The sequence below is a fragment of the Pygoscelis adeliae genome, unplaced genomic scaffold (assembly GCF_000699105.1).
Source record: "Pygoscelis adeliae isolate BGI_AS28 unplaced genomic scaffold, ASM69910v1 Scaffold27, whole genome shotgun sequence".
Taxonomy (NCBI): domain Eukaryota; kingdom Metazoa; phylum Chordata; class Aves; order Sphenisciformes; family Spheniscidae; genus Pygoscelis; species Pygoscelis adeliae.
In genome coordinates, this window is record NW_008825410.1 from 6,972,220 (window position 1) to 6,990,770 (window position 18,551).

Here is an 18,551-nt window from a genome sequence, read left to right on the forward strand (position 1 = left end):
CTCAAACTCAGAAGCCTGGGGAAGGTTTTAGTAGGGCAAAGCATGATAGATCAAAGCACAGGAAACAAGAAATGGGCAGTTTAGCCCAGGCATGGCAATTGTGTTTAAAAAACATGAAAACCGTGCAACTTCCAGACATCTCCAAAGTACCTTTCAGCAGTAGGTCTTCCTGGATTGCTAGCTCTAACTGTAGATGTGGTTTGCTATGTGCACAAAGAGTCATCGTATCTTAGCTAATGAAAACTTTCTGCACCATGTTGAAAGAAACTAGTCCCTAATCTCTGTTACAGTCCTGAAACTCCAGAATGTTAATAGGACTATATCACGCAATGATACTCACCAAGTCTGATCAGCAATGTCTAGACAAAGCCAGTGCTGCTGAGATATAAGCTATGCTTCATAAAGCTGTTAAATTACTAATGAGAGATCTGTGTCTTGGTTTTGTTTGCTTTGTAGAGTGCTCTTTTTAGCTAGTTGCATGATGTCAGTGCCATAAAATAAGTCAAGTACACATTTTAACAGATATATTGATTCGTCAAATGTTTAGAAATTATTCCATTAGATGCTGAATGAGTGATCCATGCTCAGAGTTTTCTTTAAGTATGTCACTAGTTCTATTTTCTTACTACAAATATATGAGAACAAAATAAATCACAACAGTGCTGGAGAGGTAATGGGTGGTAGCACTCCTTCAACATTGTTCAGAAACTGCCGAGATTTGCCTTATGCTGCTTGAGGTTGTCAGTATATCAGAGGAAGGTCTCTGAGGCAGCTCTGGTTAGATTGAGTTGGGCATGCCTCCCTGAGGTAGAAATGGTGTTTTATGAGATCTAGTAAATTAAATTTGAAAAAGGCTGTGGGGCAGAGGTGTTTTTCCAGTCTGAAATATGGATTATTGTCAGTGCAGGCAGCTGTACTTTGTAGATGTTTTGGTTTTGTCTGAGCTTGGTTAATGTTTGGTTTAGCTCATCAGTGTGCTTCTGAAGCAAATCTCTCAGTTATTCCTATTTATTGTGATTTGGTTTGCATTGTAGAGTGTGCTCAAGCATATGAACTAGGCTCCTTTCATTATAAAATAAATTGAAAGCTGAGTTCCGGGAGGGTATCAAATGTGTTCTAACCACTAGTGGTCATTCAGCCAACAGGATCAGTCTATACAACCTCAGTTGTCTTTCCTCCGCCGCTCCCCTAAATGTCATCAGATCCTCAGCATCAGGTGTTTTGCTCTACAGATCTGCTCCTGTAGCTCTGTACTTCTTGTTCATCTAGGCGTATAGCTGTTGGGAATAATACGACTTGAAATGGTTTAAATTTTGCTCCATTTAATTACTTAGTTTATTACAAAGATTCATTAGATCTTTTGTGATAATATGATTCTTATACCTACTGTTAAGTGTTGTTCTTAAATTATTAAGCTCTTATCCAGTAGACTAATTCAGCAGCCCTGTGTCACTGCTCCACAGACAAAAGGATTAGCTTTGCTTTTGTACTTCATTACTAAGAGTTCACAGTTCTTCACAGAAATGTCTACTACCAAAGATTTAATACGCAAGTGCACAACCATCTGCTGTAACTTGAACTTCTAAGCAGGCTGCCCAAGTTCTCTTTTTCATCAGTGTGGTGACTCACGTCCAGGCTGAAGTTCATGTAATTTAAAATCAATTGAGTTAGATTAAATAAATTGTCCTATAGATGTGAGTATTTTAATTTGTTGACTATCGAGATCCTACAAGGACATCTAAATTTAGATTAGGTAGCACGCAATATATACAGCATTAGCAGGGATGTTCAATGTTCGTGCATTAAGGTCATGATTCTTGAAAACATGCCTTTAAAATACAATGGTCAGTTGCATGCATGAATTTTATTGACTCGAGATGGAATTCGTAAGTAATTGAAGGAATGTCATTAACTAGGATCCTGAAATATTAAGTAACTAAATGATCATATGGCAAAAGATGAGGAGTGACAAATTTTATGGGCAGTTACATTCAGTTGAAGTAAACTGCAATCTATGTTTTGCACAAATGATAATCATATCCTTTAGCACATCAGATTTGGGGTTTTTTTAATTGTTATTTCAGATGGCATCATATTTGCAGACAAAGGTCAAAGACAGTGAAGTTATTTTTGCTAAATAGTCCCTATTTTTAAGAAAAAGTTTCTAGCTTCTTTTTCACCCTTATGACCTCCACAAAGAAAAATACAAGGAAGAAATCTTTCATCTGATTTTAGCCTGAAATTTTAGAGGTAGCTGTCTGTACTGTTTTGGTCCATATGTAAACTCCACAGATTTTAGCTCCTTGGCCTCATTACCGAGGCTTCTGACCAGCTGCCAATTAAATAAAGCTACTTTTAAGTGGCTGAACTTTATCAGACCCCAGAAGAGGCTCCGGTTCTGTTTACATTTTATGAGAGAGCTTTTGTCATTTCTTATATTGTCAGACCAAATGATCCATACGGTTTCCAAATTTATCTTCAAAGCACTTTCCTTTCCAGCAATAATAGCAAGAATATTCAGGGCACAGTCGAAAGTATTTGAAGGCTCTGCTGAAATTCCGCTTATTTCAGCAAGTTTAGTCTTACTTGGTAATCATTATAATGAAGTTATAGATGCATAGATGAAAAAATATACACAGTTGAAACTTCTGGAGTGGTGCAATTGGCTTAACCCTAGTTTACGTGGACAGTTGACTCACCATACTGGCTGTTTTGACATTCAAAATTGGAAAATCAGTAAAGAGCATGCATGTTGTTTCATATAAAAATAAAAATTATGACAGCTTTCTCTTTTTCTAGGCATTAAATACAATTTAAGGAGAAATGTAGATAATCACCTATGTTTGCATATTGGCTAAGAAAATACATGTGTGAACTCTTCTGGAAACATGCAAATGTAAACTAACTGTGGGTGTGATTCAGCTCAAAGTTAACACACCTACATTTATGTTTTACCTATATGTGTCTGTATGGAGGCTGTGTCTTCATGGTGCTCAATACATTCATTTGGATGGGTTTCTTTTCCCTAAATATAGACATTTGTTATCATTTTCACCTGACCTTAACATGTTCCTCCAAAAAGAAGCTAGTTTTCTGCAGACGTCTTGGATGCCCTGTGGAGGGCATCAATTGACCTCTGCCTGTAAGACCCTAAAGAGCTATTCAGTTTGACCTAAAACAGATTGCTATGTTTCGTTACTTTTATACCAAGGACTCTGTTGACTATAATAACGAGAGCACAGAGACCTACCTCATAGAATCATAGAATCATTAAGGTTGGAAAAGACCTCTAAGATCATCGAGTCCAACCATCAATGCTACACCACCATGCCCACTAAACCATGCCCCTAAGCAGCTCATCTACACGTCTTTTAAATACTTCCAGGGATGGTGACTCAACCACTTCCCTGGGCAGCCTCTTCCAATGGTTAACCACTCTTTCAGTAAAGAAATTTTTCCTCACGTCCAATCTAAACCTCCCCTAGTGCAACTTGAGGCCATTTGCTCTCGTCCTTTCGCCAGTTACTTGGGAGAAGAGACCAACACCCACCTCGCTACAGCCTCCTTTCAGGTAGTTGTAGAGAGCGATGAGGTCTCCCCTCAGCCTCCCCTTCTTCAGGCTAAACAACCCCAGTTCCCTCAGCCGCTCCTCATAAGGCTTGTGCTCCAGACCCCTCACCAGCCTCGTTGCCCTTCTCTGGACATGCTCCAGCACCTCGATGTCCTTCTTGTAGTGAGGGGCCCAAAACTGAACACAGTATTCGAGGTGTAGCTTCACCAGTGCTCATATATATGCAGTTTTATCCTATCCTATTATTATATCCTAGGACATTAAAAATGCTCTGTTTAATAAGATACATGGATATTATTTTTTATATTGAAGCATTTTTTTTTAAATGGATTTGAGTACTAGTTTGTAGTATATGTACCTAATTAACCTCTTGAAAAAAAATCTCTTTTCATGTGTGTGCAAATGTCTTTCAGGTACATCTATTGGGCATTGCAATTTTGAGTTTGATCTTTGTGGATGGAAGAAAGATGAAAATGGTGATTTTGACTGGAACCTCAGAACCAGCAGTACTACAAAAATGGGCACTGGACCAGCTACTGATCATACATTGCAAGAGCCATCTGGTCATTATATTTTTATAAAGAGTTCATTTCTTCAGTTGCCAGGACAGAAAGCTAGGATTTCTAGTCCTGTCCTAAGCAGAAGGAATAAAAACTGCAAGGTATGTGGGGGTGTGGTACTAGCGGGAATGCAGAATTTGATTTCTAGATTGTGCCAAGATGATACTCCTAAAATGAATAAAGATGATCACTGAAATATTTCTTTAGAAAAATCAAGCATGTTGTAGAAGACTCAGGGCCTGATCTTATTTCCTTGAAATCATAAGAAAACATGTATCTTGTTGCGGGTGAAGAATGACTTCTGTAAGTAACTAAGTACTCTGGGAGATTCAGATGAAGTTGACAGTGAATGCGGTGTCTGATTTAGAATATGTCTTATGTGACACTCGCCCTAAGTAGCATACAACTATGTAATGGTTTGTGATTTTCTGGAGAAAATGTGTATAAATACAGTAACAATTGGCTTTCAAAGAGTACAACTGCAAATGGAAGGATGCATGACGGAAGGTTATGTCACCGACTCTCTTCTAGAGCATGGAGAAAAGTAAGCCTTTATTTTCCAAAGCACTACATCACATTGTAGTGATTTGAGCTTGAACAGTTCTCTGCAAACCTGGATTAAAATGTTTTCTAGTTTTGATACATCTTTTATAGTCTGCTAAAATGGTAACTTGTAGTTTCATAAGACGTCTTTCAGAACACATCTATCAGAATCTGCTACAGGAACAACATGCGGAAAAAGTGAATTTTCCAGAAAGTTGAACTATGCACTACTTTGAAATGGTATTTTTCCAAATTTTCATAGTCTTTAAGTGTCAAGGCAAAAAATGAGTGGTATCTCTGTTTCTAACATCAGTGTGAAACACAAAATGTAATTTTAAACATTAATAGTTCCCAATAATTCTAATTATAAATAAAATTAGTAATAATTTTAAAATAGAAGTTAGAAATAGAGCTAACGAAATATCTCTATATATTATTTACATGGAAAGGAATATTGTGCATAAATGGAGCTGCTGTGGGAGGGAAAGTGGTACTTTTAACCTTTGGAAAATTAGCAAAGGAAAATTTCTAAACACTTTAGAAGATTAGCAAGGCAGGAATGGCTTAACATTTTCAGGGTAAATTTGGGACTGGATTTCCAGAACTGAAGAAGTGATCTGGAAAAAAAAAAAAAAAGACCTAGTGAAGAGAAAAAGGCGGTATTAGTATATAAAGTTATTTCAACATTTGATTTGAGATGAAGTGCCATGGTTTAACCCTAGCCACCAACTAAGCACCACCCAGCCGCTCGCTCACTCCACCCTGGTGGGATGGGGGAGAGAATCAGAAGAGTAAAAGTGAGAAAACTCGTGGGTTGAGATAAAGGCAGTTTAACAGGTAAAGCAAAAGCCACGCACCCAAGCAAAACAAAACAAGGAATTCGTTCACTCCTTCCCATCGGCAGGCCGGTGTTCAGCCATCTCCAGAAAAGCAGGGCTCCAGCACGTGTAACAGTTACTTGGGAAGACAAATGCCATCACTCCAAACGTCCCCCACACCCTTCTTCTTCCCCCAGCTTTCTATGCTGAGCATGACATCATATGGTATGGAATATCCCTTTGGTCAGTTGGGGTCAGCTGTCCCGGCTGTGTCCCCTCCCAACTTCTTGTGCACCCCCAGCCTACTCGCTGGTGGGGTGGTGTGAGAAGCAGAAAAGGCCTTGACTCTGTGTAAGCATTGCTCAGCAGTAACTAAAACATCCCTGTGTTATCAACACTGTTTTCAGCACAAATCCAAAACACAGCCCTATATGAGCTACTATGAAGAAAATTAACTCTACCCCAGCCAAAACCACCACATGAAGAAATTGCTCTCTCAATTAAGACCCAGAACTTCATCCTAACAGACCAGACAGTCCCTTAAACTATTTTACTCCATTCTGCAAGTTATTAGAGTTGAAAGGAAGTGTGAACAAATGCAGAGTGGTCTAAGTCTGTGCATTTTAACCTTTCCAATTTTATTTCAGTATGTTTAAAATTAAATTTGTGCATAGCTGTTATCAGGATAACATTACTACTATATGATATATCTAGAAATGATGTAATAGAACAGAAGACCAATATGTTGACTCCAATATATGCAATTATTCAGTGTAATCGATATAAGGATATTGCAAATAAATGTGAAGTCCAGAAAGTAATGTCGGGGGCAGGTGTGGGGGGGATATTAATTCAATGATCATAAAAGAAAGACAAACATACAAAATACAGTCTAATAGTTTTGAAAAGAACTGTAGCCGATCAGGAGCAGTGTAGTGGGTAGCTCTATGAAAATATCTGCTCAGAATTTAATGACAGTCAAAATCAAACAAAATTCAGTAGTAGTAAAAAGAAATAGAGGTTAATCCTAAAAATGTGAAAATCATTATACAGTTTAAAGATATACACATATATTGAATAGACAAACCTCATTTAAAGAAGGATTTTAAGAGAAACAGAGTAGTTGCAGGACAGGAAATGGGCAGATGAACAGAAATATTTCCATACAAGAAAACTGACTTATAAAAATTATATTTGACTACTTCATTGCACAGGAGACATTCTGAAAGTGAACACAATAAAACTTTCAAAAGAATTGTAACACAAAGCCCTTGGTGGCTTTACTAATCAATAATTAGAGAAAATCAATTAAGATAGTATATTTATGCAATGCAATAGACTGCAGAAGCCTATGAAATCCTATAGCATCAGGTAACACAAAAGGCATGACTTTACATTTACATGGGTATCATAATATTCGTTATAATATTATGTTTTTATATCTATAATAAAAAAGAGTTTTCATTCTTTCTTTAGGGTTTGTGCTATGTATTAGACTAGAAAGAAATTTGAGCTATAGACATGCTCTCGCATATTATCACATGAATTGCCTTCTTTCAGGGTCTTACATCATTCTTGGAAATATTCTGATCTTTGTCAGAAACAAGATATTGAACTAGATTAAGTGTTAAATTGGTCAAATACAAGTATTCCTTTGTTGCCTTTGAAGTGAAAATAACTGAGAGAGCACTTAATGGTGATGACTCTTCACAGGGATATTTTTTTTATGTTCTGTATGTACTTGATCTTACTTTTGAACTTCATAATTCTTTTTCTCCATTTTAACTAAAAGAAAAAAAATCATTGTTTTTTAACCCAAGGACCTCTTATGTTTTATTTTAACTATTTTTTTTTTGCATTTCTGCAGTCCCTGTAGAAGTTTTGCTCCCATATTAGAGAAGATTATATTCTCATTACACATTCTATAATCTAGCACAAACACATTTATAAGTGCTAGATTAGCACTTATAAACAGACAGAAAAGTGTTCAGTAAACTGAAGTTACTTCCCATATTGTACATGGCACTGCTCCATTCCTCTGTTTCCGTATCAAGTATTTTCATTCTTTTACATTTACATGCAAGAGTTATTCAAAGGGATGCAAGATCAGCTGTCATAGTATTGTAATGCTGGCTTCAAAGTTTGGCTTATGGAATAGTTAAAAAATTTTCACTAGTAAGTCTTTTTGTGTGCGTTTTAATTAAATTGTTTTTTAATCAGTAAAATTAAGGGCTATTCTGAATGCTACTAATGATGCTCAATTTAATAATTAGGTTAAATACAATAGCAGAATATGTCTGAAATAACCTATTGTATACTTGATGCTATTGTTCTTGCTTACAGATACTTTTCTATTACCATATGTATGGAGCTCACATTGGATCATTGATTGTCTACCAGAGGACTACGGCAAAACATGAAAAAATTCTCCTTAATCTTACTGGAAACCAGGGGAACTTCTGGCAGCGCAAGGCACTGATTCTGGCTGGAGATGGAGATGAAGATTTCCAAGTTGTCTTTGAAGGGATAGCTGGAAAAGGTCCCAAAGATGGCATAGCACTTGATGACCTCACGTTTTCCAGGGAGTGCTTACCATCCCAGGAGTTTTTACCAGCAGAACCCACAATGCTGCCTCCAACAGGTATGTTCCTGCTATGGACAAACAGTCTATGTAAGTATGGAAAGATTGAATAGCAACATTACTTTCATTTCTTTGTCTCTCCTTCAAAAGAGAAATAGAATACATATCTTGCTAAAGACTTGTTGAAACTAACATGCTTTTAAGTAGCTCTTTGAAATTCTAATAAAATTATTTTATGAAATAGTTGTTTGGGTACTGAGTCAACACTTGTGAATCTGCAAGACTTATTGTCCAGCCATGTGTACTTGGACAATATCCTGCTTAATTCAGTGGGATTCATTTATCAAAAGTTGTAAAATATAGTTATTGTAAAATAAAGAAGTAAGAGTGGGACAGAGCCAATATGGATAGATTGCAATAAGGCCAGCAGGCTTTAATGCTTTTTGGCTAGTGGGAATTCCTATTGATACTGTTTAGGCACCATATCCATCTTCTTCCTGTGTGGTGTAGTGCCAGCATTGGTGCAATTATTTGCACTACCCTCACTTACTGCACAAGGGAAATATGACTAAGAAAAAATTTACCAAAAATAATAATGTTCTGATGGGGATGGATCCCAATAACCCCAAGGTAAGAGCTGCTCCTGAAAGCAGTGATGTTGTTCATTGCTAATATTTGCTTGGACACAAATGGTGGAGGAGAAACTCTTTCTGACAGAACAGGACAAATCTCTTTCCTCCTTCCACATTTATCGCCAGAGCTACTGAAATGTAAACCCCCAAAGTGGAATTTAGGAGATGCATTTTGTTCCTGGGCCTACTACAAATTTCCTGCATGGCTGTGGCAAGTCATTTTATCTCACTTCTCTGCCTTTCTGATCAATAAAACAAAGTTAATATTTCCCAATGTCAAGGACTACTGGGAGAACGGATCATTAATTTATGTGAGCTGCTTTGCTTTGTTACTGCTGCTAATGAGTAGCCTTCCCCTTTAGGATATCATTAAGCACTGCTCAGGCACTGGGAAATAACACTGATGAGACTACATCAAACCTAAGAAATTACACTGTACTTTGTGCACAAGATAAGCAGGAAAGATATAGGCAATGTTTTCCAGATATATCTCTCATAAGTTGCGAGTTACAGTACGTAGTATTAGCTTCCTACTTCTGTCAAAACAGTCACAGAAATTTATTGCAAATGAGATTGGTATTTTACAGTTTAGCTTTATATGAATGGTACCCCAAGAGGAACACTAGCTGAGATTTTTGCTTCTTTATTTTTGATGTTTTCAGACTCTATCCTCTTAATGGTAGATGCAAGTCCCTGAGGCAATGTTAGAAACTTTAAAAGCTTTGGTTTTGATAGCAAAGGATGTTCCAAAACACTTTTATGATGTATATAATAAAAAAGCTGCTAAAATCTCAGGAAAAAGCCACCAGAGACCGATTTCTTGGTGTAGCTCATCTAAGATGTACTCTGTGAACTTTGTAGGTTCACAGCACTTTGAGATAATGGTCTAACTTCATCCTTATAGTGAACCATCTTTTCTATATCAACAATTTTCACTTGTCCCGTGTAAGAGTTTATGTTAGCCACTGAGGGTTCCAACTTACAGCTACTATTTAACAGTGATATCTGTTTGGATCATTGCTTGAAATGTGGCCTTAGAAACCTGAGTATGAAATCTACTCCTGCCTACAGCAATGTTCTGAACAATAGCAAAATGCACGCTGAAGGCTGTGAAAAGTGCTCTGTGATGTAACTTTATAAACTAGAGCCAGCTAGAATGACCGTGATGATCAGCTGCAAAAATCTGGACTCCTAGACTTCTCTGCTTATATGCAACAAACGAGAGTTTAACCAAAAATGAAACACACACATCCATTTTTAAAGTTTATGAGGATGAAGAACATCATACAGCAGAGACCTGCTCCTTTCTTGTCTCCAGCTAGAGAGAATATGTGCTAAGAAAGTTGAAATGTTTTCTCTCTAAGACAGAGATCTGTAGCTTTTGAGGTCTATTCTCATAACAGGACAATGCAGAATTGATACTGATGCATATTATTCTAGCTGGTTGATATGCTTCCTCTACTGTATTTGGACACGTGTTTCCTTTCCTCAGGACTTGCAAGGAACGTTTCCCTCTTTTTAGGTACTCAAAATAGCACAGTGAATAGTAACTGTCATAATGTTTTCTTCCCCTTCTTTTCACCCAAATGAAGTTTGGTTATTCAGTGTTCTTTCTCACAGTTCAAAGAGCTTACTTTGTAACCTCTATGACATACCAATCTACAGTTGGTATTCTGCAAACTGAACAAACGACATTAAAAAAAAAAATCTGATACAATTCCTTTCTAATACCTTTTTTTAAAAAAAACAGAATTTATTGTAATGCACACATCAAGAGAGATCCTTCTGAGTCTTATGAGCAATATCACTGTGTAACACAAGTATGCTAAGGCGGTCTGTGCTTGTTATTTCTGCACAGAGAGTGCTATGGCAATGGATATAGTGTAAGGACTAAATAGAATAGAGTTATTAAATGTTCCTACCTGTGACAGAGACTCTCACTGTTCAGAAGAATTGTTCCCTGACTCTATATAAACTCTTTGAACTTCTAAACATTAAAAAAAAATACATTCTAGGGGGGTTGTTTTTCTTCCAGACAAACATGCAGTAATACTTAAAGGCTAAAAGCGAGCACTGGAAAACTAGAAAAAATCATTCTGAAAGTTAACATTGTCATTTTCTGTAGACTGACAGCATGCTGTAGGCTGTCCTCATGATGCTGCTAAGCAACAACAATGCTGAAGTAGAAAACCACTGAAAGCTGCTTAAAATGCTGCACCTGAGAAACAATAAACATCATTTTAGGCTGGCACTTATCACCTCTTCACTGTATGAATAGTGATGTATGGGGCAATATTGGGTTTTGGTCATGTCCTACAACAGTACTGTGTGTGGGAAGATACAAAGTTTTCTTCTAACAGCACTATTTACGCCTGTTGCTGTGTCTCTGCAGTGTGGCCAGATTCTCAAGTTAGACTTTGCCCCCGTGTCAACATCAGTCCAGGAACAGCCCTTGGCCACAATGAACCTTGAAAAGTTGCAATTCCAACCTTGTTTCCTCTGAAATAACTTAGACCTTCCTATGGACCTGGCAAGCTGGCAGGGTTGCGTAGGTCAGGGAGCATATTTTCCCCACACTTAACCACTCTTTCTCTCCATTACATTTCAAAGATACAGTGACAGCTATTTTCTATATGCTTTTCCCAATAGAAGGGAGTTAATAGTTTTCAAAGTCATGGCCTTTCCAGGAGATATTCACACCCTTTTCTTCATGCAGCAACCATAAATTCAAAGAGAGTTATATGATCCCTCCAAGAATGTTCACGGAGTAAGATACTGTCTGACTATGCCCACAAAATGTGAGACCATTGGCATTGAGTCATATTTTATATTTATCTTTTTTACAAAAAAGACATAATGGATTTGACAACAACTTCCATGATCTCCAAATCTGCTTGTCCTCTCTCTCCTTTCCCTCCATTCCCTCCTGAAGTGCTCTTACTGGCTATAAAAATGGCAGATCCCTCCATCAAAGTTTCTGCTTATGTCTCTGTACCACTTATCTGGGAATACAACAGCTACCAAGGGCTGCCTGATCAGATTAGCAGGCTACAATGGAGAAAATTTATTCCCAGAGACAAGAGAACTGGTGGCTGTTGACTTCAGTTTTGTAGAGAAGACAGTTGTTATTTCCAACAAATTAAAAGAGATTCACTGAAGTGTTACACGTGTCTTTAAAAATATAGGAATATTCACAGAAGATCATATCAAGGTCCATTTCACTTGATATCGTGTCTCCAACACTGTCAATGAGATGCTGAGCAAGAACCAAAAAAGGAGAGGCATATATGATACTTCCTCCTAATGTTCCTAATATTTCCTTTTTAGGAAACCTTTTGAACAGAATGTGGTTTTGCATATGTAGTAAACCTCAATGTATCTGCCTTCTGTATAGAGTCTAGTTTCCCTGGGAACCCATTCAAAAGTTTAGCCCCCTCCTCATTTTTGGCAGCAAGTTGTACAGGTCTGCCACTGAGAAAGCGACTCTTTTCACCGTCTCCTGTTTGATAATGTCTTTTACTGCAAATGGTGGTGAACAAGAGACAAACCCACCTACTCCATATTGATCTCTATGCAATCATCCTTAAGCAACATTACACACTGAAGGAGTTCCAACTTATTTCTTACATGGAAACTATTCCATATGTTTTCCTTTCTCTGACTTTTTAAAAAATCTGCTACAATCTTTTGAGATTATAAGATCTCAAAAGGTCTGTGTAGAGTATTTAGGAAATGAGCAAACAGTGGAATGATAAGTGTAGCAAAAGGATTATTTTTCTCTTCGCTCTCTTTCCTGATAAATCCTAAAGTTTTATTTGCTTTGTCCTTTTTGAGCATTGGGCTGATGTGTTCCTGGAGCTATCTGCAATATTCTGCTGTGTCACTCCTTAGTAGTGACAGTGATTGTAGTTCATCAGCCATATGTGAAGATGGCTTGTGCTGCTCTGTGTAACTCAATTAACACTGCATTTCATTGCCAGCCACTCAGGATAAAATTCATTTGCTTAACTGTGGCTGTTAAGCTCCATTGTAGTTGTATAAGGTACCTGACACACTTGCTAGGGGCTGGCAGCTATGTTATAGGGATCATGGGAAAGTCTGCTGCCCTGCCACGGCGGCGGTCAGGAAGGCTGCAAGTGCATAACAAGGGCTGGATACTGCCTCTTTAAGCAACTTCATTTTCACAAAATACTTGTCCTATTATTTGTAGTTATTCCTCGCTCATATCACCCGGAATAACTTCATATCAGTAGCAGAGTTTCTTAACTTATTACTCATGCACTTTCCTGGTCTTTTATGAGCAAGCATTAAAGAATACAGCCTTGCTACTTTTTTTTGGTCTGCTGGTTGATTTTTTATTTGTTTTGCTTTGGTTTTTTCCAGACTGGTTTTTGAATCATTTTAGCACAAATGTCTAAATCACCAAAAAAAAGAAAAAAAAAAAGTAGAATTCAGCAACATAGCTAAAATTAAAATAAATAAAGACAAAGGAAGAGAATAGTCAGGAAATCAGACTTGCCAAAACCTTTTCATTTGAAATATTACCCAAAACTTTAGATTGTACTCTAAAGACCAAAGAATATTGCTTATATCACTCTTTCACAGATATAATTAGATTTATAAAAATTTACAGACACATAAATAGAAATAACCTTGGCAGTTATTCTAACTAATATATAATTACAAGAACAATCACATTTTATGCTTCAGTGCATAATGTGGTCTCCTACCGAAAAGAGGAAAAAATATCTCCTTATGCACAACTAATTGAATAACAAAGCACTTACATCCTCCTTTGAAGCAACCAGCATTGACCATTGTCTGAAAGAACAAGATGTGAAACTTTATATAAAGTAGAATTTCTAAAGCACTTTAAAACCAGTTCTGGGGGAAAAAACAAACAAGCAAACAAACAAACAAAACCCAACCAAAAAAAACCCAACCAAAAAACCAAGCCTATAAAGAATACCCATAATTTCTGATATGCCCCTGAACTTTTGGAAGATAGAATATACCTATATAATTGCCTTAATCACATACAGCAGGTTGTAAAACTTTCTTTTTTTCTTAATTAGTACCTGAACAGAAAAAGACTCTCAGCTGTATCTAGAATGAAATTCTATGCAAGTGGCAATTTTCATATTCACCTATATAATAGTATGAAAAGAAAAGTTCATGGTTATAGTCTAGACTTTTTAAAATAATAAATTGAGATGTTTAATTTTTTCTCTCTCCTTTCTGTAACAAGATATAATTACTCCATACTTTTCAGAAAAATGGTGGAAATACTGTAGAATAAGTAGATTGATTTAGTAGCTGGACACAAAGCTAATAGTGATCATGCATACAGGTGACTTGAATTCAACTTCTACATATATTGTCCAGCTGTTATGAAGAAAATTATCTTTTTATTGACAGTGAAGGAGGCAAAATATATTGCATGGATTTTCATGTTGTAGTTTCTGATCCTATGAAGCTTTCACCAGCTAAATTCCAAGTCAGTGTAATTATAATCACTGTACTTTATCAATTTAATTGGAAATATCTACCCTTGGTACACCTATTTCATTCTACAGTTGCTTCTTTTTGTTTGTTGGTAGCTAGGACTCTGATTTATCTCCTTTGTTTTTGAGCTCTAGCCTTACCAGATTGTATGATGGCTTTAAAGATGAAAACAATGTGCCCATTTGCTAAGCTAAAAAAAATTTCCCATTTACTTATACTAGTCTAATTTGCAAAACAATTACAAAAATTTAGAATTAGTTGTAATTTTAAAGATACTTTGGAGTTAAAAATAAATTTTTTTCAACATTCTCTGGGGATTTAGGATATATTTCTGTCCATAACTGATTGCAATATTTGCACATACAGTAAAGCACAGATAATTTGCATAAGTTTCTCATAATTTGTTGTAGTTGTATCTCAAAGCAATAAAATGTTTTCCCTAGTTGTTCCCAGACCTAATACCTTGAATGTGAAACAAAAATCAAAGACTGTTTGGATCAGCAATCAGAGTGGAGCCTGGACTGGGCCTATAACTGATTACAACTCTGGGAATTGGACAACAGAACATGATTAATGTCATCTAAGGTCCTTGGAGATAGGGCACTGTCAGCACTTGTTTTTCTGTTTCGTTAAACAGTTTAACATCTCCAAAACTTTCCTTAGCTCTTGGGCCTCCCCAGACAGGTTTCTGAGAAACATGTCACAGAGCAGACATCCAAATAAGTATCAGGTCAGGAGAAATGAATTTTCAGTGCTGGCAGCTTGAAGTGAGTCTCTGAGCAGCAGGTGAGGGCAGGTATTAATCTCTACGTTCATGATATGAACTGGTGATTCCTTTCCGCAATGGGTAGCTGGGGTAGGGGAACCAAAGGCAAACTGTTCCTAAAAGTGCAAGAGGAATTCCTGATGATTTATAAAGATTTATAAAGGAGAAGCCTGTTAAAGAGCCCTGCTCTTTTATTTTCTCCCTACTGGGAGAACCAAGTAAGAAGGCTTTTACCAAATCTAAGCTTTCCCAGAACTATCAGTGATAGCGGCATTATTTGCTCAGACCTTTCCCTATGTGTTACATATTCCATATACGTAGCCTGCCTCTGCCTGGGTGAACTGAGAACATGAAAGCTCTAACCCTACTTTGCATTCCGAGAACTAGCTAACAAATTACTCTTACTTCAGTGTAATTATTACTTTTCTCTCACACATCTAAAAGTAGAGAAATAATGCTGCAGTACAGGGTATTCTTAGAAATATCAAGTGTTTTTACTTTGCTATTAACTCAAGTCTTGCACCAGCAAAAGTGGTCTGAAAAAAAGTTATATTTCACAGTATCTAGTCCTAATTTACCTTTAGTGCAGTACACCTTTGCTGGGCATTTGAATTGTCTAGGCATCCTGGAACAAAATTTCGATGTGTGGTTAAGACTGCAGGCATGCGTGTGCTTCTTTTCTCTCCTCTAACTGTAGGAAACAAGCTGAACTTGAAGTGGCTTTTCAGCACATACTTGTCAATAGTCCCTTTGGACAGTATTTTACTTTCCTAGTTACAGTGTTTAGATTTTCAATATGGTATACATTGGACAAAGAAAAACATTATTTTGCATGAGATATTTGTAAATTTTATTTGAAAGCTCAGTTTATATTTTGTGCTTTCTATCAAGGAGGATTTGAGGCAATTCACTGCACAGCCTCATTTTCATTCTGTGATTTATTTTGTTCTCAAGCTTTTCAACAGAATATGCGTCCCAAGTAGAATGATATTGTAGCTCTCACAAGATACCTAATTATCACAAGATGTGCCAGAATTCCTGTTTATTGGTAGGATAAACAAAGTTAATAAACAAATAAGTGGTAAAAAGACTGTTACCTGTCTAAAACGTATAAAGCATTCCTGAGTGTGGAAGGACCACGCTCAGTTTTATGCTCAAAAGTCATATCACCTCACATGCCTCACACAGGGAGAAAAAACTGAGGAACTGGAAATTCAGAAAAGAGCTTTTTTGATCTCTGGAAACTTCCAACTACCCAGAATACAAGCAAAGGTTGTGTCACCATGTCACCAATAATCACAGAATTTGTCCTCAAGAAAGAATGATGGCAGGTTATTGACTAAGGCCGCATGGTCTTTACCAAGCATAGGGGAAAAAAAAAATAGCAGATTTTCTTTTGCTAGACCAGAGAGGGAATATGTCAGTGAACTGGAGAGAGCAAAGATTCTTTTCTCCACCTTTCTATTTTAGCAAATGCTTCTTTGTTTGAGGAAAGCCTTTAATATTTCTGTGCTGCATTTTTAGGTATCTGAGTAAAAAATAAATTTGGGGGGTAGGGGAGGGATAAATAAAACCAGCTTAATGTACATAATGAATCTTTAAGTAAAGTAAAACCAAATTTTATCAGATTTATCTAAGACCTGAAATATTTAGAGTGGGATTCAGCTCCAAGTTAAGACTCAAATCAGATGTCATGTACATGTAGGTGTACTCAAGATGTGTCAAGTATCTAAATTCCAATGACAGGCAATGTACTATATTGCTCTTTTGCTGCCCAGCCACTTGACACAACTGAAATGCACACATAAAGGCATCTATTGTTGTTTGTGATGCAGTAGGGTGTCTAAGAAATCCCGTGTTTACATGTATATAACACAGGATGTAAGGAAAGTATATGCCCTTCAGGGGTAGCAGCTGGTGACAAGGAAGGATGTTTTACACATTTTGACATGCTCTGTGTGTGGGCAACCAAATAAAACTCTAGGTTCTATTTTAGCATGATGTGATCATTCTTTGAAGTCCAACGATTGTACCAACCAGGTCCCCATCAGTTTTAATGGCAACTGAGACACTTAGCTTGCCTACATGTAAACATAAATGTCACTCTGTGAGCTGAATGACATCTAAGTTTTTATTTTAGAACTCTTTTTGACATGATTTTATTTTCATCATCTCTTACAGGTCTCTTTCTTTTCCTAAGTTGGTTTAGATTTGCTTTATCAGAAATGTTTTTTGAGTTGCCTGGCTGCTAGCTTAAGCAGAAATGACTGTCAAGTGATGAGCAGTTAGGTTGACAGCCTCAGAGTGCTGGAAGATATGGAGTGTTTCCCATAACACTGATGCAGTATTTCATCCATGGGATGTGACACACACTCCCTTAACCGTAGGGCCAGCAGTTGTTGTGGGATGGCGGTGCATGATGTCCTCTCCCTATGATGTCTGCTTCTAGTCATGTTCAGTGGCTGCAACCTGCCACTCTGTGTGGCTCTATTAGCATTTCCCTTTTGCATGCACCTTACAGAGATCAGATTTTGTCTTCGTTAGATCCTTCTGTTCTATTCTAAATCTTCTCCCATTGGAATCTTCTTGCTTCTTTCATCTACTTTTCTTTCACAAGGTGTCACCTCAGGTCCTCAGCCTCTCCTTTTGTCGTCTCTACTCAGACCAGGTCATTGCCATTTTTGCATATGGAACTGCAGTAAAACTATTGCACACCTGGATACTACAGGTATTAAAGACTGAGGCATTAAGGAGACACTAGTTTAGATTCAAGACATTAGACTCACACTGAATGGTCTCTGACAGGTAATATTATGGAAACTAACATCTCCAGTATTACTGTGCAAAGGTCTCACAGCAGAGATTGAAGATGATGGCTGATACCAGGTCAGCTTTGGAGGAAAATTTAAAAGGTCAAAATATTGCCTTCAAAATACTAGAAATTATGAGGTTAGAAATAATTCATAGCTGTTATGGGAGAAGGCCTTCAAATCTGCTTTCTTGTTTAGTCTGTGTTTACTTTGAGGATCTTTTATTTCTTTAAGGACTTTAGTGTAAATGAACTAATGATAGATTTTAATATTCTGTGTTTTATCAAGCACTGACAATTTTATAGACACCTAGTATGAAATTTTTTTCTTGATAAAAGTGTTTAAGAATTGGCTGCATAAAGCTTTATATATGACATCTTTACTTTGATGCTATTACAGCTCAGCTTGAGGATATATAAAGCATCATTTACATATTTTGTCAAAGACTAGAATGTGCCTTGTTTGACAGAAAGGTTTCTGAACTAATATTTGTATTAAACGTCATTCCATAAGGCTGAATTAAATTACAAGGTCTGCTGCTATCACAACAATAGCCAAATGTCTGTATTCTAACAGATGCCTTTGCAGTTGTGTAGGATACGGTATTTTCCAGTTTTCCATTTATCACCTGTTTTTTACAGAGCTATTTGCAATTATACGGGGTTGTAAGAAAAAACTGAATTGTTTTCCAAACAGATGAAGTAGTTTCCATAATTCTACTGCTCAAATTCTACTGTTTTTTTGATTCCAGATCTTTTCACTAGT

General features: G+C 36.9%; 1 protein-coding gene across 1 annotated transcript in view; it reads left to right on the forward strand.

Moving 5' to 3' along the window:
- MALRD1 (MAM and LDL receptor class A domain containing 1) overlaps positions 1-18,551 on the forward strand; it is a 296,434-nt gene that overhangs the window by 119,869 nt on the left and 158,014 nt on the right. The window contains exons 24-25 of the mRNA XM_009330606.1: positions 3,985-4,232; positions 7,836-8,133. Of these exons, the coding sequence (XP_009328881.1) occupies positions 3,985-4,232; positions 7,836-8,133 (546 nt within the window). The remainder of the gene's footprint in view (positions 1-3,984; positions 4,233-7,835; positions 8,134-18,551) is intronic.